Source organism: Protopterus annectens, chromosome 7.part0 (genome assembly GCF_019279795.1).
Source record: "Protopterus annectens isolate FY-2018-M chromosome 7.part0, PAN1.0, whole genome shotgun sequence".
NCBI lineage: Eukaryota > Metazoa > Chordata > Ceratodontiformes > Protopteridae > Protopterus > Protopterus annectens.
In genome coordinates this window covers 922,038,260-922,062,286 of record NC_056739.1, presented here as the reverse complement: position 1 = coordinate 922,062,286, position 24,027 = coordinate 922,038,260, and the positions used below count along the sequence as shown (strand labels likewise).

General features: G+C 37.5%; 1 protein-coding gene across 6 annotated transcripts in view; it reads left to right on the top strand.

The window, feature by feature from the left end:
• The window catches only part of GRAMD2A (GRAM domain containing 2A), a 797,948-nt gene that overhangs the window by 513,972 nt on the left and 259,949 nt on the right, over positions 1-24,027 (top strand). For all 6 annotated transcript variants that reach the window (XM_044077505.1, XM_044077503.1, XM_044077502.1 and 3 more), the window contains one exon: positions 18,081-18,153. In XM_044077505.1, the coding sequence (XP_043933440.1) occupies positions 18,081-18,153 (73 nt within the window). The remainder of the gene's footprint in view (positions 1-18,080; positions 18,154-24,027) is intronic.

The window sequence follows — 24,027 nt, the reverse complement described above, 5'->3', positions numbered from 1 at the left end:
ATTTACACCTTGCTGGCAAGCATCCACTGAAAAGTGTATGATATAGTTTATGTTCCTACAACTTATGACACAGCTTCAGTTGTACAAATAAAATGAAAGTTATATGTTTCTTATGGTGTGCTAATTAGTGCAAGATATCACCTGTGACACTGTGGGGAAAACACAAACCTGGACTTTGAACTGTCAAGAAGAGATTTCCTCATGGCAACTCATACAAGCTCCCAACACGTCAGTCAATGAATCCTACTTTAGTATCAGTTATCAAAATACAGCAGACGTTCTTGTTTATACTTAGTACAATCATATTTTTCTGTAACATTGTCTTGGTTCCAGTGTGCTGAAATACAAATCCTGATTGTCATTGTTCATGGTTATTGTTTCTGCTGAAATAATTATATATACATAAGTCCTACTAAACATGCCTTCTTAATAAAACATGCCACGAAAGTTGAAATACATAATACTAAAAAGGTACAATCACAGATATGTAAACATGGTTGTGAAAACCTGCAGGTTCACAAAAGCTAGATCATTGCTTGAGCGTGAGACCTTAATGTCATGCACTCACGTTGACTTGCAGCATCTGGCAGTCCATGACAAGCTGAAAACTACCAGGTATCACAGACTATACAGAACAATACAAGTGTGTCATTTCCATATAACAATCACAGATGCACACTGTAAACAACCTTTACATGCTATCAATGCTGTTCCTGTATAGCAATTTAACACTGGTTTGTAAATAATACTATTTCTATGTAAGAATGTAGAACTATTAATGCACAAAACTCTCAAATGCTAATTGTACTGCCACCTTAGTTAAGCTTGTGGCTGTAAAGGGTCAACAGATCATCCCACCTGGGGGTATATATACTCAGTGGAAGAAGCCACATCCCCTTCCTATAAAAGAAAGAGCTACAGAAACAGAATACCAGAAACATTTCCCTCTCAATGGAAAAAGAGAGAGAGAGAGTACTTGAAGCAGAGAGATGTTTACCTGTCGATTTATTGAAAGATACAGTGTGACTGATGGGGGTCTTGGAGACGAAGACCTGAGACACATGAAGGCAACTGAAATGCATTGAACTCTTGATTTCTCAACCGATGGCGCATTATTATATGTTGAGTGAGAGACTGAATTACAATACCAGGCAATGCTAATTGTGTTTCGTTTCACTTAATAGTGAAACTTCTTCAGAAAATTACAACATTCAAAAAATTCACCCTTTATATAAACTTTAAATTAAATTTGGCGCTATTAAATTAGGCTATGTAGCTTTAAAATTGCGTCATTGACTGAGGCTTTGCCTTTGGCGCCAAATTTAATTTAAAGTTTATATAAAGGGTGAATTTTTTGAATGTTTCACTATTAAGTGAGACGAAAAACGTTTGTGTAAAGTCCGTTTAAAGTCATTAAAGCGGGTGTTGTTTGTTCAGACAGCGGCTTTCCTGGTGTGTTTTCCAATGCTAATTGTGTTGTTTAAAAAAAATGAAGTTAAGATGATTCACTGAGAAAGCAGAAGAATCTGTTCTTAAATTACTAGAGTAAAGCTGAATGTTTTATTTTAGAAATGAGGCCTCTGTTTGTTATATGAAAGCTAGTAAGTGTTAAAGCTAGGAGTTTTCCATCATTAAGAGAACTGGTCAGAAAGACTGGAAATATTATGGTAAAAATGGTAAACAGGAAACGTGTTCTCCCTGAGTTAATAACAACACAGAATATTGCAACAAATATGTATCTACACATGCATGCACGCGCGCGCACACACACACACACACACACACACACACACACACACACACACACACACACACACACACACACACACACACACACACACACACATATACATATATGGGTCCACTTAAACTGATCAAATGCAAAACACAAAATGTCAGCAACACTATAAAAAAAATGTTTTTTGCAGGGGGGTCCAATTGGGGAGGGGGAGGCACACGCCACATCCCCTTCTAATTATATCTACTGTCAGAATGCATAATAGAGGGGGGAAAGCATACACCTCAACTTTGAGAACTTAGCGATCTCAAACACCTGTTGACTATCTGTTTAATTATCAAAAAGTAGATTTGACCATAAGTGGTAAATTCCCAACCACCCCCCACACACACACATTTTATACTCACACATATATATGCAGACATAACGTATTTATACATATATAAATAAGTTAATACCAGCCATTAAACGTTTCTTACCTCCATACCTTTCAGCTGTTCAGATTTTCACCTCATTTTTGGGGGTCTGTTCCTTATACAATTTGTGGTTTCTTGGAAAATCATTGGGGGTTGAAGTCACTAAATAATGACATAAATTTGAGTTTCAGACTTCATTTACTTCAGAAAATGCACAGTAACACAAATCTTGTTATTCCAGCAACTTTCAAATTTTATAATAGCAGTATTTAAATTCTGTCCCTATTTTTGAGCCTTTGTCACTCCCCTCATTTTTTAGGCCTTATCCAGATTTCTTGATTAAGAAGCATGGATACCTCTTAATTGTAAATAACTATTGCAGCCACTGATTGATCAATCTCTCACACAAGCTTCCACTTTCATGCACACAAGCAGACAGAAACATAAACACAGACATACTTTTCTATGTTTTTTTTTTAATGATGTATTTCTTTTAATTTTTACACTGACTAAACAACAAAAGCACTATTTAGCAAGAGGACATTTGATGTCCTTCTATTCCCATGTTGCAGTATTCATAACTGTAGGGAGGTCGCTGCCTGCAGCACCGGACATCCGGTCAGTATACCAAAGTCTTAGGATCAAGGGTACATGCGACATTGCATGTCAGAGCCATAATGTCTGATATAAAGGTGACACCTGCACTTACCCACTTCAGAACTTTTCTACCACAGTGATCTACGGACCTCTGATCGCCAGCTCTGGGAATCAGTTTGCTCATTTGTTTCAGCTGTCCAATACCAATAAGTACCCTTTTGGGGGGGGGGGGGTTGTTTACCTTTCTTCTAGTTTTCAAATGTACATGTCAGCTAGGAAGGGGTAGTGTGCATGTGGAAGACAAATCCCACATAAGGACATGAATGATCAGTGTTTGTTTTGTTTAGATGAAGGCCACAACTGTATGTCTTATGACATCTGCAAGTCTTTTATACCAAAGATGCTGCACATCTGCTTGACTGCCTTAAAACTTTACTTAGAAAACCATAGACTCCGACCTTTGACATTAGGTATGGAGGGTGTGGTAGGTACTTGCGAGGAGCCACCTCAGGTGAAGGCCAAAAAAATTAGGCCCGATACCCATGCTGCACCTTAGGAGTCCGGTGAGACGCTCAAGGCAGATGTTAGCCCAAGGTTCCATCGGATGTTGGATTCACAGCTAGAACCAGGAACCATGGCGGAAGCTGGTTCAGTGGAAGCACAGAGTATGTCCACTGAGGTTGATCAGCCATCAGCTCCTGATGGTGAGGGGGAGCCATGGCTCATGGCATTGGAGGGGCCTCCTCCCACCTTTCCATCCACCAAGGCATCGGCTCCAAAATCAACTCATCCTTCTATTCCTCTTGAGGAAGCAAAAATTAAAACACAGAGAAGCAGAACCAGCTCCTGGATGGGAAGCCTTTTCCCAAAATCTGTTCAGAGCCTTCAGACCCTTCCGTCTCAGGAGGCCAGGAAACCTAGTACAAGGAGAAATGATGTATCAAAATTGAAAAGATTCTCCAGGTGGTGTCTCAAGAAAAAACAGAACCCTTTTCTTAATACCTTATCTTCCATAGGGACAGGGTCTCCCTCAGGATTAATTCTTCTTCATGCCTAAGGTGGTTAATGAGCTGTCCTTGAATCACACCATTAATCTTCCTGTTTTCTTCCTTCACCCTCAAAACCCCTCTGAAAGAACTTTACATTCCTTGGATGTTCATAATACCTGGACAAGACTGAATACATTAGAAAGTCCTGACCATCTGTCTGTCTCCTTTCACCCAAGGACCTTGGGGAAGGCAGTGTGTAAACAGACTGTAGCATTATGGATTTCTAAAGCAATCTCTTCTTGTTTTCTTTTCATGGAAAATAATTAACTGCCAATGTGAGAGCTCATTCTACTAGGGAAGCTGCTTCTTCAGCAGCCATTTTTAGGGGGATTGACTACACTTCCATTCTGGAGGCAGCCACCCGGTTCAGTACATACCTTTACCAAGCATTACCAGCTAGATTTGACTTCTAGAGCCAGAGCTGGGTTTGCTGAGTCAGTTTTACAGGGTCTCATACACCTGGCCTCTCAACCTACCTCCCAGGCTCATACCTAAAGCTTTGGTACTCTCCCTACAGTTATGAATACTGAAACATGAAAATAGAAGGACATAGATTAGTTGTGTAAGAACTTACCATAACCTTAGATGTCCTTCTCTTCCATGTTGCAGTATTCAGTCCCCCCTCCTATCCCCTCTTACCCTGTTTATCCATCGTGTGTGGAATTTCCCTGTCTTCTCTCCATCTAAACAGGACACAACAGGCACATACCTGTATAAGGTACCTTCTTGCCTGTTGGCATATGTGAGTCTGAAAAGCTTCCTTTTTTTTGCTTCCCAGGAGTATTACTGTATGCGGCAGTCATTTCTGAAGTGGGTACGTGCAGACTTTACCTTTATAGCCGATGTCGGTTTATGGCTCTGACATGCAACATCACACGTACCCTTGATCCTAAGACTTTGGTATACTGGCCGCATGTCCGGCGCTGCAGGCAGTGACCTCCCTACAGTTATGAATACTGCAATGTGGAAGAGAAGGACATCTAAGGTTATGGTAAGTTCTTACACAACTAATCTTTGTCCAGTCAGAGAGCCGATGTACAGGTCACCTATTCTGTAAATCACATTAGCAATTTTTTTTTGTCTAGAGCTAGCTATTTCAGCAGTGGTGCTCACACCCTTGTTAAACTCATTGGACCTACCTGGGAGTTTAGATCAGTAGCAAAGTTTGGTCATCTCTTAAATCTGTTGTATGCAGTATACCTCACTGCAAATTAGTCAAATTATATGAAGATAAACATCACCACATTCTTTTACTGAGCATCAGTTTTCCACATTTTATTTCCTTTCTGTTATGAGGTTGCCTACATTGGGGCCTTTGCATACAACCCAGGCTCCACTCATATTATTAAAAAAAAGACTTTATTTCTTCCAGCCTACACTATCAGTAAAGTATAAGTGATCTGCTAATCAGAGGCATCCTTACGTGGGAGAGATAAAGCAAAAGTGATCTGTTAATCATAGAGGCATCCTTGTATATTCTTCTGCTTCACACATTGAGTCATTCTGTGTAGGCTAAGCTAGGCATTTTTAGAAATAATGTAGTGTTCTGCCCTGACTAGGATCAGAACAAGATCAGAACGGCTAATGCAACTCTTACTGTTATTTATCTTGCGTGTATATCAGGTAACTGGGCAGTGCTTATGCATCCTGTAAGTAGAACCCAAAGTAAAATAGGATTAAAACCAGAACTGGGGACTCTGGATGAATTTTTTCTGTGTTATTTTCTTGTATATTTTTTTAATTATTTCTCAGCTGTTTTTGTTTGTCTTGTATCTTTCAAATTATTTTTGATTTCTCTGATTTAGCTGTTTCATCTTTATTGTTGAACTATTTGTTCTGAACTATTTGCTGTTTAGCTGGTTGACCTGGGTGATACCCTGTAATAAAGCAGGGATAACTTAAATCAATCAAGGTCAGAAAAAAATTAAAGAAAAAATCCTTAAGCTGAAGCTATTTTAAAATAAGGTAGAGGTATTAGGGATCATTTTAAGAAAACTATAAATATCTTCTGATAAGCTACAGAACTGATGCTTATGTTATAAAAATTCCAAGCATTTTATTAAGATTTAGTCTTTCAAAGAAAAGTAAAATGCGATTTGAATAGATAAATCATAACATTATTGAACGGCTTACAGGAAAAGCTGAGGACACATTTCACTTAGTAATGCATACAGCTCAGTCTGCTGATAGGAGACTACTCAGACCCCTCCCCAGTGATATTTTAATTAATTTGGGTAATATTGCTGTGATGACATCACTCCTTGGGTTGCTTTTCATTGTTTACTCTTATGCTTTAAGTCAAGTATTCAGTAGAATAAATAGGAATTTTCAGAACCTAAATCCTACACCACTCCTATTTAAATAGGCTGCTTAAAGACTAAATTAGTGGTGTCTGGGTGGTGACAGATACCATTTGTTATATGTTTTTAGTATGACTTTGCCAAATGAACTTTACTAAATTTGTAGACCTGTGCCTTTTAGCTCCAAGAAGAATGTGATTTATACTCAACAAAAGAGAGAGGAAAATCTGAAGGTGACCAGAGAACCTTGGTATGAGTATTTTTTGTGCATCTACAGCAAGCTGCTTGCTGCAGCACAAATATTTGTTTTTTCTTTCAAGACTTGTACTTTATTTGTTTACCTTGGTGCTTGTTTGCAGTCTATATTGTTATTTTTATACATTTTGAAAGAGTCTCAGCTAATACCACAATGTTCCTTATTTTTGTTCATGAGATAAAAGTAAATTAAATTTAAAAAGTTTCCCTTGCAGCAATGATAAAAAAAAGACAAAGGCCTGTGAAGAGGATTTATAGCAAACACTTTTAACAGTAGAAATATATGAAATGAGAAAATGCAGATACCCGATGGGCTTGTGTTTTGTATTAAGTTACTTTATAATCTGTGGGTTGAGAGGTACTTGGTTCATATCTAAAGCTGAATTTTCACTTTCCGTTTTTGTATTGTTACAGAACAGTACTGCACATGATTTATTTACTTCGTTATTAAAATATATAGACTGTTAATTGCAAACAACAGAGAGCACAATGGTATAGTGGAGTTTGCTAGCAAGCTGTAAATGATCTATAGTCGTAGACCTATGTTTGATTTACACAACCTGTACTAAACATATAAGTTGTGTCACTGCATTCACCAAATAATGTAAATTCTAGGTCTCTGTGGAAAAAAGCAGGGTCTCATGTATTCTAAATTCTAAGCTTATTAAAGAAGAAAGTGAAAAAAGAACATACAGTAAAAGCTATTAGCAATAGGTCTAAAAGATGCTCCCATGTTTTAGTTTCTGCAATGGATTTGGTTCTGTTCATAGTGTGGAAAAAGTTGTGCATTGTATGCATCTAAGAAACTACATACATTATCTCACTTTGCAGCTATATTATTTTATTTATTTGCACTTTGTTCACTATGTTAGTACCACTAGGCCAATGGCCTCTTTTAAGGGGAAACCCAAGGTGGTATCATAATAACTAGGAGAAATTTGCCCAAGGCACCGGGAAACTTCCACAACTCAGCTGCATATGGAGATGCTCTTTGTGGTCGCACTTCCTGCTTCCAGTCCAAGCACAAAGGTGGCCCAGAGAAGCAGAAAAAAACATGGCAAGTCATTACAGCAAAATGAGATATCAGTGAAGGAGCAGGATTCCAAAGAGAAAGGAGTTGTTTTGGAGGTGAAGGAGCCCGCACTTTCACAAAACAATATGTTGGCAGAGAGGGACTGAAGAGAGAAGTGGTTAATTAAGAGGGAACCAGAGCAAACTGATGAGGTAAAGGAGAATGCACTTTTACAAGATTCTGAAACTTTGTTTTAAGAAAGATTATTTAAGGAAGAATTGCAGGCTGTGGGTGTTTGATTACAGCCCTCCAATCAGGAGGGTTGCAGGATGTTTAGCTGAGGGACATGTCAAAGCGAACTAGCAAGTGAGGTAGTAATTTTGTGAGGAGAGATTATGGATAAAATACAAGAAGAGGAGGTGACAGATATTTTAATAGAAAAGAAAAAGTCATATGTGCAGACAGTGAAAGAGGGAGCAAGACAAGTAGAGAAGACAAGAGAGACAGCAAGAAAGAAATTATTTGTAAGATTGAACAATAAAGAAGAAAAAGAACTTGAAAAGTATGAGGTTTGGGATAACGTAATTTCTCACTTGGCATCTCTCCTATGGAGTTAAGAGCATTTATTCATATTAGTAAAGCTACTTACTGTGACATTCTGTTTGAGACAGGACAATATATGGAGAAATTTTTAAAACAATCTGAAGTTAAAAAAAATATAATCCATGGAACTTTTATGTGATACAGACATTTAACAGAGAGACAGAAAAGAGAATACTTGCACAGTTTCAGATGGATGTTAAAAAAAGTATTTAAAGACTGTATGTAAAGATGTTATGGACATTACAAATATTTGTGTTAGATGTTTATGGACTGGGAGCTGGGAATGTGGTGTAATTCTAAAAATGGAAAATGAAAAACTTGTACATCTTTCAAGTATGATAAATGTGGAAGGAAATAGGGGGATTGTAAAATACAGGGGACAACCAAAAAATTTTTTGTACATTAAAAATGATCATTTAATTAGTAATTGTGATAAAAGAAAGTGTTTTATTTGCAGTAAACTGCGGCTTGAATCTAAGAAATGTAATATGATATGTAGAAAATGTGGACAAGTAGGGCATGTATGGATGGATTGTAAAGATAACATAAAAGTAAAACAAAACAAGAGCAAACGCAGAAATGTGAGCATAATATAGAAGGCAACATAGAAGATGAGCATGAAGAACAAATAATAGTCAAAGAAAGTAAAAAGGAAGAGAAATTAGTGTATAAAAAAGAAAACAAAGTAGGGGAAGTAATGCAAGAGTCGAATGAAGACGAACATATGAATTGGAGAATGGTTAAAAGAAAAAAAAATCCATAGGGAAAAGGGTGAACAGTAGGAAAAGGAAGTTTAAAAGTGTAGTTGTAAAAGAAAATAAAAAAGGCAAAGAATTTAAGTAGAATGGAATAACAGTTTATATAGAAAAGAGGTGAAAATCCTAGCTATATTAAAAGAAGATTCGATTATTAAAATGTTGTTCAACACTTGATATGCATCTGATTATATTAGAAGATACAAGAATACTAACAGAAGAAGAAAGGTTGCAAACAGAAGAGTTGTGGGATGATGGCATTATTTGGAATATGGGAAAAGATACATTTTCAGGATTAGCTATATTATGTCACAAAACAATAAGAGTTTTGGACTATACAATAGTAGAACATGATAAATTGTGATAGACATAAGGTGGAAAATGTATTTAGAATTATTGCAGTAATATAAATTATGTTGAAGTGAATATGAAAATAATATAAGTGGGGGATTTTAATTGTGATTTAATAAAAAGGAATAAAGAGGGAAATGATATTAAAATATCAGAAATAAAAAAGTTGAAAGTTATATATATCATGCAGTGAACATTGGACTTATTAAAGCAATAATATAAAAACGGAAATGGAATATTTTATAATATCTGATATTTTGAAAGTGGTGCAAGAAGGAATACAAATAATAGTTTTTTTAGATCACTTAATCTGGAAAGAAGTTCCTGAAAAGGAAGGCTATATAAGAGTAGGTGAAGGTATTAAAAGATTAAATAAAATAGAATTAAATGAAGAAGTAATTAGTTATGGAAAAATCATGTAGATATGAGAATTTTTTTATGAAGATTGAATGAGTTAGTGGATAAGTCTTAAAAAAATATAAAAAGGGTTTTTGGAACATAAAAAGGGTTTTTGGAACATCAACATATAAAAGGAATGAAAGAGAAACATAAGTACAAAAAATAAGTTAGGAAGTATTTAGAGGTAAGATAGATTTTTATGAAAAAGAGAAGCAGATGTATGAAATGACCCAGAAGAAATTTTAAAAACATGTTATTTAAACAAAGGTACTTCTTGCAAGGAACAAAAAAGATTGCATCATTTTTAAATAAGATAGTAAAAAAGAACAATAAGAGAATTAAAGTATAAGAAAGAGGAAACTGTGACAACACAAGAGAAGATATTTGAAGTAATGAGAAAATATACAGAAAATACATTTAGAAGGAACGGGATAAAAGGGAGACAAAAATGGAAAGTTAAAAGACTGAATAAAGAAGACAATGAAACCTTAGAAGAAAATATAAGTTTGAAAGACTTAAATGATATTTTAAAAGAAGTAAATATGGAAAAAGCTATGGGATTGGATGGTATTAAATACCATATGTATAATATGAAATAATGAAAAAAGGTGTATTTTGTGGAGGAACTAAATGAATGGTTAGAAAAAAATAAGTGCTAGGAAGGGAGATATATACTGGGGCAATGAAATTTGTATGGAAGAAAGGAGAAAAAAGATAAAAGGAATTGGAGACACAAATTATACAATGACTTCCGATTACTATTCCAAAATGTGCACGCTGATTGGCCAGCCCAACCAGTATGCCCATTGTAAATCCGACATATACTAATGGGAAAAGGTCCAGTCGCCCGGTCCTGATTTTTTTTGTTTGTGCTAGGTAGCAACGGAGAACGGAAGATCTCAGTTGCTGTAATATCGCTATGTTATACGTTTAACATAGTGAGATATCTTTAAAATAATAGCAACGGAGATCTTCCTTTTGTCGTTGCTTTTTTTAAAGGTATCTCGCTATGTTAAACTCATTTAACATAGCGAGATAGCTTTAAAAAAGAGAACAGAGATCTTCCTTTCTCTGATGCTTTTTTTAAAGATATCTCGCTATGTTAAACTTGTTTAACATAGCGAGACAGCTTTAAAAAAGCAGTGGAGATGTTCCTTTCTTCGTTGCTTCATCTACACAGCTCTGATGTACTGCATAAGCATATGCATGTGCAGTACATCAGAAAAAGCCCCAGGATAGCAGAAAACCATGGAAGGGCTCCACGCAGGTATTATACAAAGGCATTATTTAAGAAAAGTATTTTTTTTCTTAAATAATGTCATTGTATAATAGCAATAACCCACATCTGGGTGTGGGTAATGCTAGATTTATCCACGGTTGTCTTTGTTTGGTCACTCGGGCTTCACCCTTGTGACCAAACCACACCAACCCAGGGTAAATCTAGCATTACCCACACCCAGACATGGGTTATTGCTTGATTATAAGATAGTTATGAAAATAATAGGGAAAAGGTTAGTAAATAAGACAAACTACTTGAACACAGAATTTTTGAAAAAAGGAAAAGGAAGTCAAGATTTGTTAATGATAGTGAGAGGAGTAATTGATGATATTATAAACAAAAAGGTAAAGTTATGGTAGGAGATTTGAGTAAAGTATTTGAAAAAATACATGAGTGTTTATGGGATATATTGAAAGAAAATAAAAATATTTGCTTCAGTGTATGAAAATAATAATGTGAGAATACTAATAAATGGATGGTTAAGTAAAGAAGTAAAAATAAAATGTGGGATACGGCAAGGATGTCTGGTAAGTAGCATTTTATTTGTATTCATTATGAATGTAGTAGTTAACAAAATGAATAGTCTTAATAATAGCAGGATATAAGATGAGAAAATGAATGCAGTTACCAGTTATTCTTAAGTATGCAGATGATCTAGTTTTAATTGCTAAGAATAGAGTGGATGCAAGAAGGGATTAAACAATTAAACCAACATGTATAGGCAATTGGATTATGCATAAATAAAAATAAAAGCAAGTAGATTTGAACAGTAAGCAATATAGAAGGTATTCAGTTTAATGAAGAGGTTATAGATATTTTGGGGATAAAGTTTGGAATTAGTGTGCATAGAGAGCAACCATGGGAGAAGATTATACAAAAAGTTAGAAATATATCTATATTTTGGAAGACATACAAGTTGGTGTACTAAAAAGTATATTTAATAAATTCAATTATTTTGGGAAAAATGCATATTTAGCAAGTGTATATATGATTCTGTTAGGGCATAAGAACAAATTAATGTCTGTTGTATTTTCATTTGTATGGGGCTCAATATTAAATCAAGTTAGAAGAGGAGTTTTGTATATTAAAGAAGAGCAGGGAGATTAGGATTAATTAATTCAGTTCATGTAGCATCTCTGAATCTTTATAAGGTTTTGATAGACTTGAAAGAGGAGAATAGAGATTTAATAAATGTAATAATGAAAGAAAAATATAAGGACATTTGGGAAAAGATAGGTACAGGAAAAAAATGGAAAGGTTATTTAAATGAAGAAATGAATATCAAAATATTTTTTATGGAAATTAAATATGAAAAATATAGAAAAAAGTAGGAAAGAATGGTATTTGAATATAATGAATAAACATTATTTATTTATCCATGGAGACACTTTGAATATGAAAAGCAGTTTGCAGTGAGACAGTTGCGAAGAAGCTAGAGATGAGGAGAGAGTCCAAATGAGCATTGCTAGACTTGGAGAAAGCATATGACAAGGTCCCAAGAAAGCTGATTTTGGCAGTACTGCGGTGATTTTAAAGTCTGAGAAATATTGCTAGAGTACTATAGTGCAGGCTATGTACAAGGAACCAGTGACTCAAGTAAGAACTTGTTCGGTCTCTCAGAGGGGATTCTAGTGAGATTGGGTGTATGTCAGAGTTCAGCTCTAAGCCCACTGCTGTTCATACTGGTGGTGGACTACATTATTAAATAAGTTGGAGGGAGCAGATCAATAAAGTTGCTGGATGCAGATGATGTGGCATTATAGGCAAACTCTGAACAAGAATGTCAGGAAAGGATGGGAGAATGGAATGCAAAACTGAAGGCACATAGGATGAAACTAAGTATAGATAAGACAGTGGTAATGGCAGCAAATTGGAGAAATCAGACAAAGCTAAGAATCAAGATAAAAGGGAAGATAGTGGAACAAGTTAATAGCTTTAGGTATCTGGGAGAGGTGGGTGAGCTGAAGAGAAGCCTGAATGAAGAGGTCACAGCTAAAATTAGAGGGGCTGCAACCAACTGGCATAGATTATCAATTGTAGTCTATGACAGAAGAATGCCAAAGAAACTGGAAAGTAAGGTGTACAAAACAGTGGTAAGGCCAGTACTACTGTACAGTACAGAAGTCTGGGCAGTAAATGTGAGCAGATGAGGAAGCTAGAGGTGATGGAAATAAAGTGCCTGAGAAGGGTGGTAGGATGCACAGTGTGGGAAAGAGGAAGAAATGAGGACATAAGAGCAGAAGTCAGAGTAGCTCCAACTTCAGAAATGATCAAAAGAACACTGAGGAACATAGGGAGATTCCTATTTTTTTATTGTATGCTGATGACATAATTATTGAAAAAAATAAAGATTGGGTGTGGAAAATGGTGATGGTATTAATTGATACATTGAAAAAAAGTGTGATTACAGCTGAATAATGAAAAATAAGCATATAGGTGATATAGTTAAAATAGAAAGGATTACATTTTCAAACAAAAAAAATAGTTGTTTGGAGTAGTATTTGGCAAAACTGAAGAAGTGAAAAAACTGTGATAAACAGAAAAACTAAAAACAATGCTGTAAAAAATGTGCTAAATTGGCAGCAAATATCACTTTATGAACCCACCACTGTATAGCATTAAAAAGTCTAAATTGGTTAGCACTACCCTATCAACTTAGATATACATAGCTTCTTAGCACCTATAAAATTCTCTACAATCCATTTGCTTGTCCAGCACTAAACATTCTGCACAACTGTGTTTCTAATTGGTCATTAAGATCCAGTGACCACAAACTCTTATCTGTCCGCAAACCATGTCAAATCTGTTGGGCATTGTCTATACTCTTACCATGTTTCTAAGGCCTGGAACTCCTTATCTCTATCCATCAGGTCAATATCCTCCCTCTAATCCCTCAAAACCATTCTGAAAGACTTCCTAGCCAAAAGCTGGCCCTGTTTTTGCTCAACACCAGGATAAACAATATTCCTAAATGTGGACAAACTATTCTGCCCTAGTTTTCTCTCTAAATATGCCATATGCATGCTTTTTGGTCATTTCATATTGCAATTCCTATTTGTATCCTACTAACTTACCTTAAATTTTTCCATAAACTGGTTATAATTTCTCTAACTATTAAGTTGTTGTCATATAGCTTGTATGTATTCTTAACTAATGTTTTCATATTATGTATGTTTTAGTATAATTATTTAAAACGTAGTTTGCTATTTTTAAAGACTGCAAAATTATTGTTCTTGAAATGTTTTGTAATACTTTTTGAGCTTTTCTACCATGCCTCCACTGAAAATTGGTTGCTACCCAGTCAGACTTACCCAGTAATTAAATGTCAGTAAATAAAAGTAGTAAGTGTTTTCTGGAAACATTTAGATTATCATTTAGGAAGAAAAGTTTATTTGATAAAGTCTATTATTTTAGGTGGATTAGTATATGTGGAAGTGTATCCAAGTGAGAACGAGAGAGAAGTAATGTAGTTGGTGTTTGGTATGATATGGGCGTGAAGACTGACTTGTAAAATGGGGATTCCATATTTGGTATTCCATTGTAAATATGACATTTTTACATTTTTACTTGGTTGTTAGATGTAGAAAACTGGGTGAGGGTAGCCTGATTGCTGAAATTTTAAAAGTTAAGTATAGGGCATTTTGGGATAAGGTGAAAGGGAAAAGAGAAAAAAGTTTTTGAATGAAGAAATTAAAGAATATAAAGAAAACTGTTATGGAAGATAGATATTGAGGATCTAGAATAATAGAAGAAAATGGTATAATAAGATGACGTGAATTTTTTGATTTGTTAATCCTTGGAAATGGCTGGAGAATTAGGTAATTGAAGCAATAAAGCAAAGGAGGCTAAGAGTTTAAGATCTTAATATATTTCAGGATTTTTTATGGAGCTTTACAATTAAAATATCTATAAGGAACAGCATGTTGTATAAAATAATATGTGATAGGTTATGTGTATGTTATGAACAAATGGAAACAGCGGAACTTTTTTTTTTTTAAAGATGGGAAAGAGTATGAGATCAAGTCTGCAAGGAAAATGTACTTGAATTTATTAAAAGAGCAGAGGGTGTTAATATGAATATTATTTTGTATGGGTGTTATGGAAAGGAATATGTTGTAATGAGAGAAAAAATGATGAGAGAATGATTTGAGTAATATGGGGGATATGGAATGAGAGAATAAGAAAAGCTGCTTTTAATAAGAAATGGAATCTTGCAGATATTTTAAAAAGAATATGATTTTGGTTATGGAAAAAAGGGGTGGGGCTGAGTAAGATAAGTACAGTAATTATTGCATTTATATGTAAAATTATTATAAATGTAAATATAAATGGTATGAACAATCATTGAAATCATTGTAAAATACTGTAGAGTAATACAAAGAATATGTGCGGGTTACATAAATTAAAAAATACACTTTCTGATAAGTGTTATGGTATCTTTTACATCCACCTGAATTATCACTAACTCAGACAGATAGGGCCTGGGTTTAACGTTTCTTTCAAAACGGAAAGCTTTTGGCTGCCAGCCAGTAACATTGGACTGAGTTTACCATTTTATTAGAATCACTTGATGGTGTGTTTCTACGGATAAAATCTCTAATATCTCTCTCTTTCTGTGTGGGACTCTCTCTCTTTTGTCTGTTAAAAGAAAAGTCTAATGGAGTAACAATAGGAGGTAAAGGCTTACAGTAGTGTTTGAAGGAAGAGTGGCTTAACATCAAACCATCCAGTACTTTTCAACTAGAGGAGCACTTGCCAACAGGGTTAACCTACTGTATTCATATATCCTGAAAGTCACAATCCCACCTAACATAGATTTCGGTAATGAGAGAGTCGTCATTCATGCTGGAAAGACACAAAATCAGCTATAGGATTAATTTATGAAAAGTGATTTATTTATGTAAGACGACTGACAGTCATAAAAATGGATGAAAAATACCCCAAAAGAGATCCAGTGTAATAAAACTCTATGTTGCCTTCAAGAAAACTTCTTAAATATATTTTATAATTTTTATATGAGTGACCTCCTGCTTTTACTTGCTGTAATTAGTCTTTAGCTACACATATCAAGGTTTGTCAGTCTTCATGTTGAAGCTGAAGAACAACCTACCACTTAACATATGCAGTTCCCCTGCCATTTATGAAATCACAACTAAACCGATAACACATTTGAAAGAAAGTTATCTGCTTTAGCTTCTAACACTCTCCTGTCACTTAAATATACCCCGTTACTCTTTACATTTATCAATAGCAGATGCTTATTTGCATACACTGTCTGAAAATGGCTAACACTGTAAATACTGTAAATAAAAAACTGTACCCTGTTTATGTCAGTTAGCCTCTCTAAACTTACTCTCATTATTAACTTGCATTTGTTGTGAAGAATTTCATTATATTTGGTAAATTCCTAGCCATTGTCCCAAAGTGTGCATTATTTTCCACTTTTAATTATAACTGTATCTAGAATGAACTGCTTAATCTAAATTAAACAATGTACTTTCATCCTGTACAGTCTGTGACTGAAATGAGTCCTGCAAAATTAGTTGTCTGTCCCAATTAGTAAATATCCCCATTAACATATATCAGTCAGTCAATACATGTAATGTTAACATGGTTGCAGTGGATGGTAGAGCATTAATTAAAGGTGTCATGTTAGATCTGTTCATGTTAGTGTACAAACCCCCTGTTCAAATCTCTGCAGTAGTAGTTTTTTTATGACCCACTCTTATGGCCAGGGGTTGATGTTTAAGATGTCTTGACAACTTTGTTAAAAGCTGAATTTTATTATGCACATGTTCATCTTGTCCTTGTGGGGAATTCTGATACCACTAGTAATAACCTCCATCCGAATAGTGAAATGAGACTGTCTCCCCAAATGCGCCTAGTGACATTTCATTAAACAAGTCCTATGAGTACAAATCCCATTATCCCCTGCAACAATTTGGTGGACAGATAGTATGTAACATTTACAGCATGCTTTGTCACATGGCTCTCTGCAAACAGGCAGCCCAAATGAGCTACCAAATCAGAAACTATTTGCTGTTTATGTCAATGTACGTTAAGTGAATCTGTTTTTATCAGGTAGCTGGGCAGCATAATGGAAAGCAAGACAGATTCTTCTTGTTAGTGGAAGAGCAGCTAGCTTTGTTGCCATACTATAAGAGGTTCCCCAGTTCGATTCTCATCTGGGGTGCCTTTTGTGTGGAGTCTGCATGTCCTTCCTGTGTTCATATGGGTTTCCTCCAGGTGCTCCAGTTTCCTCCCACATTCTACATGTAGTAGGTGGATTGGACACTCTAAATTGGACATAGGTGTGAGTGTGCATGTGAATGTGTGGTGTGGATGAACTACCAGGACAGGGCTAGCCATCCACTGATGTAAAGCTTTGCTGTAGATGATTGTCACTGTTGAAGTGACATCCCAACCCCATGTGCAAAAATGGTAAAAAGGGGTTGTGGATGAATGGCTGGATCGATAGACTTTTAGTTCACTTAATAAAAGTTATTCAGTTCTGTTGTGTTTTATAATATTTAAATTACATTAAATATATGTGGAATGTCTATTAAAAATGCCTTATAATGTTGCAATATGCACTACTGTGGAGGTTTGCACTTGAACGAGATGCTAGTAACCCCTTATCAGTCAGCGGGCTCAGCACTAGGGGAGCCACAAGCAGAAGGGGTTCTAGAAGCTGTTGACCTGTTCACTTACCTCTTGGGGCAGTGAGAGTTATTTAATGTCCCATCTGGGGGCCTAGAATATTGCAGCTGGCATTTACTATAGCTGATTACTATGCTAATGCCTTTTTAAGCCTAGCCACATTTCCCAAAGTGAGACTCAAACCCTACACCATGTGTCTGTGAGGTATACAACTTAGCTATTATGCTAACCTTCAGCACTATGTGCTTTGCCTGTGAAATATTGCATAGTGACAGGCACACAAGAGCATGAACCTTCTTGTTATATATCTGCAAGTGTGGCAAAAATGTTGCCAGATAAAAGGTTAAAGGCATTTTGAAAAATCTGCCCTTTAATATCACAGATGATGGCTGCTTTATCAACTACCCCTTTTTGCCTGTTATGGGCAACAGTTATGAAGCCCCAAGGAAAAATGTGCCATCTTGAAAGTTACAAAAAGAGGAGGAAGAACAGATAATGTGTGAGGAAAGTTGAAAGTACAGAAGCTGGAGGTAAGTCGAAAAGATGTGCAAAAAGAATGAACCCTTTACTAAATTGTATCATGCTTTTATTTATTTACTGAAGCACACTTGCACCATTGCAGTATTTAGTCAGATATTCTAAATATGTTCTAATTTTGTTTCACAGACTGCAAATAAGTACAATTCTCGATACCACAAACTATTTAAAGACATTCCCAGTGCAGAATCATTAATGAAAGGTAAGTGGCTAAGTCAATAATTATTTTTTCCCTTTACTTTTCCATCCCTCCTCTAAATCAGAGAGCCATTTGTGAATAGTCCTTTTCTTCGTCATGACTTGTTACTCAACCTGACATTTTTTTTAATTTCTACATACTGGCTACTTAATTTAAAAAGTTTTAGTTGGAGTAAATGTTCAATCCCATAAAGTGAATAATCATGCAGTCATAGGATCCATGAAAGTGATATTCATTCACTTTTGCTTCAGTGGAGGGAGATTAAAGAAGCAGTCTTGTAGTCTGAACATTAAAAGGATTCTGCATTTTGTATAATTAGAAATGCAGGGGTTTGGAGGTACAAGGGAACTTGCCTCCTGCCAAACACATCACTGTACTGTGCATTTTTTTAAATTATTTTCACAAGTGATCACGTCAGTGTGTACTTAGGGAAACTGGCACATTTTTAGTGCTGTGTGATAGTGATGTTAATATTGTTTCCCTTTGTTCCATCAGATTTTTTAAAAGTGAGTTACATTTTATCAGTTGTTAATGTCATAAAGCTTAACCTGAAACTCTATAAGAACTAAAAAAAAAAAAATACTTTCTGCTGATTGCAAGCCTCCACACCCTGTAATTTGTTATATACCAAATCCATGGGTACACTGCTGCGGAGAAAAAGTGAACAAAAAAAGGCCCTGTAGTACACCTAAAGCTCATGCCATAAAAGTTGATGTGGTTTCAATGAACCACAACAAAAGAAAACTGCGCTAAAGCCACTCAATGGGGAATGCCTTATCAAGTTGTAGGAAAGCTGTATATGTAGAGATGTAGAGGTGCTGGCGGTACAGAGGCTTTAAATATTTAGACATGGAGGGCACTGCTCTCTTACAAAAGTATTCCAGTTTTATTGCATCAGAATTTGATGTACTTTTTTCAATAAGTTGACTTCTGATGATGTACATTCCAATGATCTGTGATGTACTTGTAAACATAGAGAGGGAGAAAGAATTATGATCAGATCTCCGGTCATAACCAACTTGTTACATGTTTACAGCATGAAGTCAAGAAATTCATCTCAAGAGCAGAGTGAAACAAAACTCAAGATGTACTCCTTGAAATTCATGTTTAGGATACATAAACAGCAAGTTATGATCGGAGAAAAATGATCATAATTCTTTGTAGTTTGGCTATCCTGATGGAGTAAAAGTCAGAGAGAAAAACTGTGAAACACTTAAGACTGTCACATAGCCAGCAGGTAGAAGCTAAATGTAAGTGTGATGGACTAACAGCTTTCAAAGCATCTTTTATAAAACATGGCAACATGAAGTGTGTACCGCTTTTAAAGTTGCTTTAGCCTTTCACTGCTGTTCTTTGGTAGCAGTTGTTTATGTTCTCTGCCTTGTCCTGACTTCAGAGTGTAATCAGTGTATTACACACACACACACACACACACACACACACACACATATATATATATATATATATATAGAGAGAGAGAGAGAGAGGAGAGAGGGGAAAGGGGAAAGGAGAGGGGGGAAGAGTTTAAAAAATTAAAAGCACTACACCCTCACAAACTCCCCTTGAGTACCTTGTTCCCCACTGGCCCTTTTTTTCAATTATAAAGGAATTCCCAATACTGTTCTAGCATGTCCAAAGGTCAGTTGTCAATCTCCTCTCCGGTCCAGCTGGTGAATCTGGGAATCTTGAGGCAATGTTACAACTGCCTCATGTACACCGACAACCCTCTCCTCCTCCCAACAAATTCCAACACATGTGAGAGATGCAACCATATAGCCAAACTGGAGGCTAAGCTCTCTCAACTCAGTACTGGCGTAACCAGTCAGGAGGAGAAGGAAACCACACTCACTACAATTCCAGTCTCACATAGACCTACCACGACAGCAAACCAAACACATAAACACACAAAAACATACTCGGAGGCTCTAAATAAAAATCTGCCTAAGCAGCAGAGACCTCCAAAGCAGACACCCAAGCAACCGCTACCCCAAAACAAAGCACGTGCAACACATAGCTCACAAAGCCAGTGTGCTGAATAGTCACAGCCCTTAAGGCTAAACAACACACCTGATACGCTTGTAATAGGTGATTCTATCGTCAGGCACACTGACGTCCCGCTCACCAGGCTGAACAAGGAGAAGGTCATGGTGAGCTGCCTGTCGGGCGCTAGGATCCGCCACATAACACAAGCACTCAGGTAACTCCAAGGCAAGTACAACTATGACTCGGTCATTGTCCATGCTGGTGTGAATGACCTGAGACGTACCTCCCTGGACTACATGAAAAGAGACATAGAGGAGCTCTCTGAGCATGTAGCCCAGGCCGGTATGACCCTGACCTTGAGTAGCATCTTACCCTCACCAAGAATGATGCCACAATATGAAGACAAGATGATCAATTTCAACAATTGGCTTAAGTATTCGTGTCATTCAAAGGGGATCCAATACCTGTCAGCCTGGGATGACATGCTCGACAAGCCACGATGCTTCGCTAGGGATGGCTTGCACCTGTCACCCCTGGGCTTTCAGATATTGGCAAAGGCTCTTGCTTCCCCCATAGTGCCTTTTTTAGGCAAGGCTCAAAAGACAAACCCACCTCCATAGGTATCACAAGGGATAAGAAACTAAAAGTAATGCTACTCAACGGCAGAAGTCTAAACCTCAAGATGCACGCACTCGAAACTCTCCTTAGCATGGAGAACATTAATATCTGTGCAGTAACAGAAACCTGGTTCAAGGCTCCCGAGAGCACCCCAGCACTGACAGGTTATACCTCATACCATGCTTTTCAGCCCCAAAACTTGGACCGAACCACAAAAGGAGGGAGAGTATCAATATTCGTCAAAGATACCCACACCTCCAGGTTGGTGGCACAGCACGAAGCATCAGAGACTATCCATGTGCAACTAACAGTGGGTAAAACTGCCTTCCAGTTTATAGCCTGCTACAGACCACCCTCCCAAACCCAGGAACCCCACTCGGCCTTCCTGAGAACACAGGAAAATATGAAGGTCTCTCCAAACACCATTATATTGGGCGACTTCAACTACCCAAACATACACTGGGAGCATTACTCTAGCTCCAACACCCTAGCCCAAAGGTTCCTAGAATTTATAAACTCAAATGCTATGGAACAACTTGTTACCACTCCCACAAGAGGGGAAAACATACTGGACCTGATCATCACCAACATGGGGTCTCTATGCTCCAGACCAGAAGTGTATCCCTCACTGGTAAGATCAGACCATAAACTAATCTCACTGGATATTCACATCCCGACCCCACCCTCTGCCCAGAAAATCACAGTGAAAAACTTCTCTAAAGCAAATTTCACACTCCTCAAAACTGAGGTGGAATCCTTCAAAGCCCCCGAGCCTGTGGAAAATACGGCCCAGACCGCAGAATCCTTTATAAATGCATTCTATGAACACCTTCAGGAATGCATGGATCATGCAATCCCAAATAAAACCAAGACCCAATCCTCCAAAGGCAGACGTCCTGCCTGGTGGACCCCAGCCATAAACAAACTATATAATAGAAGGAGGAAGCTACTACATGATAGAGCAAAATCCCAAAAAGGGATGGCATCTCTGATCAGTATTAGCAAAAAACTATGGGCACTCATAAAATCGTCTAAGGCCAGCTTCGAGAGAAAAATTGCACAGGACACTAAGGATAATCACAAGGCTTTCTTTAGTTATGTTAGGAACCTGGGTGGGAATTCCCAGATATGTTCAGAATTACTCCAAAATGACAAAAAATACATCGAACCCACAGACATTGCCAACATCCTAGCTGACAGGTTCAGCGCAAACTCCCCACCAAAAGGGCAAATATCTATCCCAGCAGAGTGCTTCCCCCCTGACATCTCAGATGCTCAGGTAAGAGCCGCCCTCTCCAAAGCAAAAAACACAGCATCAATGGGACCAGACGGTGTCCCGGGCTGCGTCCTACATGAACTCCAAGAAGAGCTAAACCTGAACATAAAACTACTGTTCAATCTCAGCCTTACTACAGGATATGTACCCAAAGAGTGGCGTACAGCAACAGTGGTCCCTCTCCACAAAGGTGGTGCCTCAACGGATCCTGGAAACTATTGCCCCATAAGCCTGACTAGCTTGGTCTGCAAAGCTATGGAAAGGATCATCATGGACCTCATAAATAAAGATATTGGGGACCTACAGACACTGGATCCTACCCAGTTCGGCTTTGTTAAGGGCAGATCCTGCCTCTTAAACCTGGTCGATTTCTTTGAAACAGTCACCAAGGCCATTGACGAAGGGAAGGTGGTCCACACAGCCTACCTGGACCTCGCAAAGCCTTCGATACAATACCCCACTCGGGTATTATAGATAAGCTCACCAGCTTAAATATAAACCCCTATGTCACTAGATGGGTTGCAAACTGGCTCAAGGACAGAACCCACATGGTTAGAATTGCTGGAGCCATGTCAGACTCCAAACCAGTTACAAGTGGCGTCCCACAAGGCTCAGTCCTGGGACCTCTCTTGTTCGGTATATATTTCTCAGAGGTACAGGCCAACATGGAAGGACTGTGGCTGACCAAGTTCGCAGATGACTGCAAACTGGGCACCATAATTGACTCTCCAGCAGACACAAGCATCCTCCAAAAGGGCCTCATAGAAACAGACAACTGGTGCCAGATCCATGGCCTCAAGCTAAACGCCAAAAAGTGTATAGTCATCCCCTTTGGCAAAAACAAAGTGCCCACAAATTACCACATAGGTGGTAATCCATTAAGTACAGAAGAAGTAATTAGGGACCTGGGGACCCAAGTTGATAGCAATCTCTCATTTAACAACCACATGGCCAAAGTGGTTAGAAAAACATTTTATATAGCCCACCTAATCATGAAGGGATTCACATCTAGATCAGGGGAGGTCATCGTGCCTCTTTACTCATCTCTCATCAGTCCCATAATTGAGTACAATGTCCCTTTTGGGATGTACCTTATCACACACCTGCAGCAACTGGAAAGACCCCAAAAGTACCTCACCAAGAGGATCAAAGGGCTCAAACAGATGCCATATGCTGCCCGGTTAAAGAAACTCCAGCTCTACTCAGTGGCATACCGCCTGCTCAGAGGTGATCTGTGCCTGACGTATAAAGCCATTCCCACCCGGAATTAATGGAAATGCTGCACCTCAGAAAATCCAAATCCCATCGAGCTACGCGCTCGAGAGACTTGAACCTCAGCACTGAAATAAATAGGACATGCTGGAAGGACAGATTCATAACCCAGAGGCTCCCTTCACTCTGGAATAAAATCCCAGTCCAGGTTAGGCAGAGTCCCTCATTGACTCTCTTCAAGAGGAATCTTGATGAGTGGTGGGAGATCATAGGTTTACCCCAGGTATCACTTCTGTGTCACTGTTAGACAGAGGCACAGTATACTAACCTCGAAAAAGGGCATAGCAAAATTAATTTAAAATGGGTGGCGAAAGCCAAACACACTCTGGCTAGGCTTATAAATGCCCTAGGGCAGATAGACTAGTATGAACCTATGAACCTATGTAATGAATAGTGTACATCAAGAATTTGCCGTATCTACATAACAACTATATTAGTCAACCATTGCTATTATAAAATGTTAGAAATGATTCCAATGAGATGTTATTTTAATTAGTTGTTGTTGTTGTTGTGGTGTCTTTCGGCTTTTCTTGGTTGGGGTCACCACAGCGGAACTCCGGTCTGCCAATGATTGGCAGTTGATTTTTACGTGCCGAGTTGCCAGCCCTGACGCACAACCTTCAACAAAGGTATGCCCATTCACGCATGTCTCCACACAGAAGACGCTCTAGCTTAGAATCGAACCGGACAGCGTCTTACTGTGAGGCGACAACGCTACTGCAGCACCA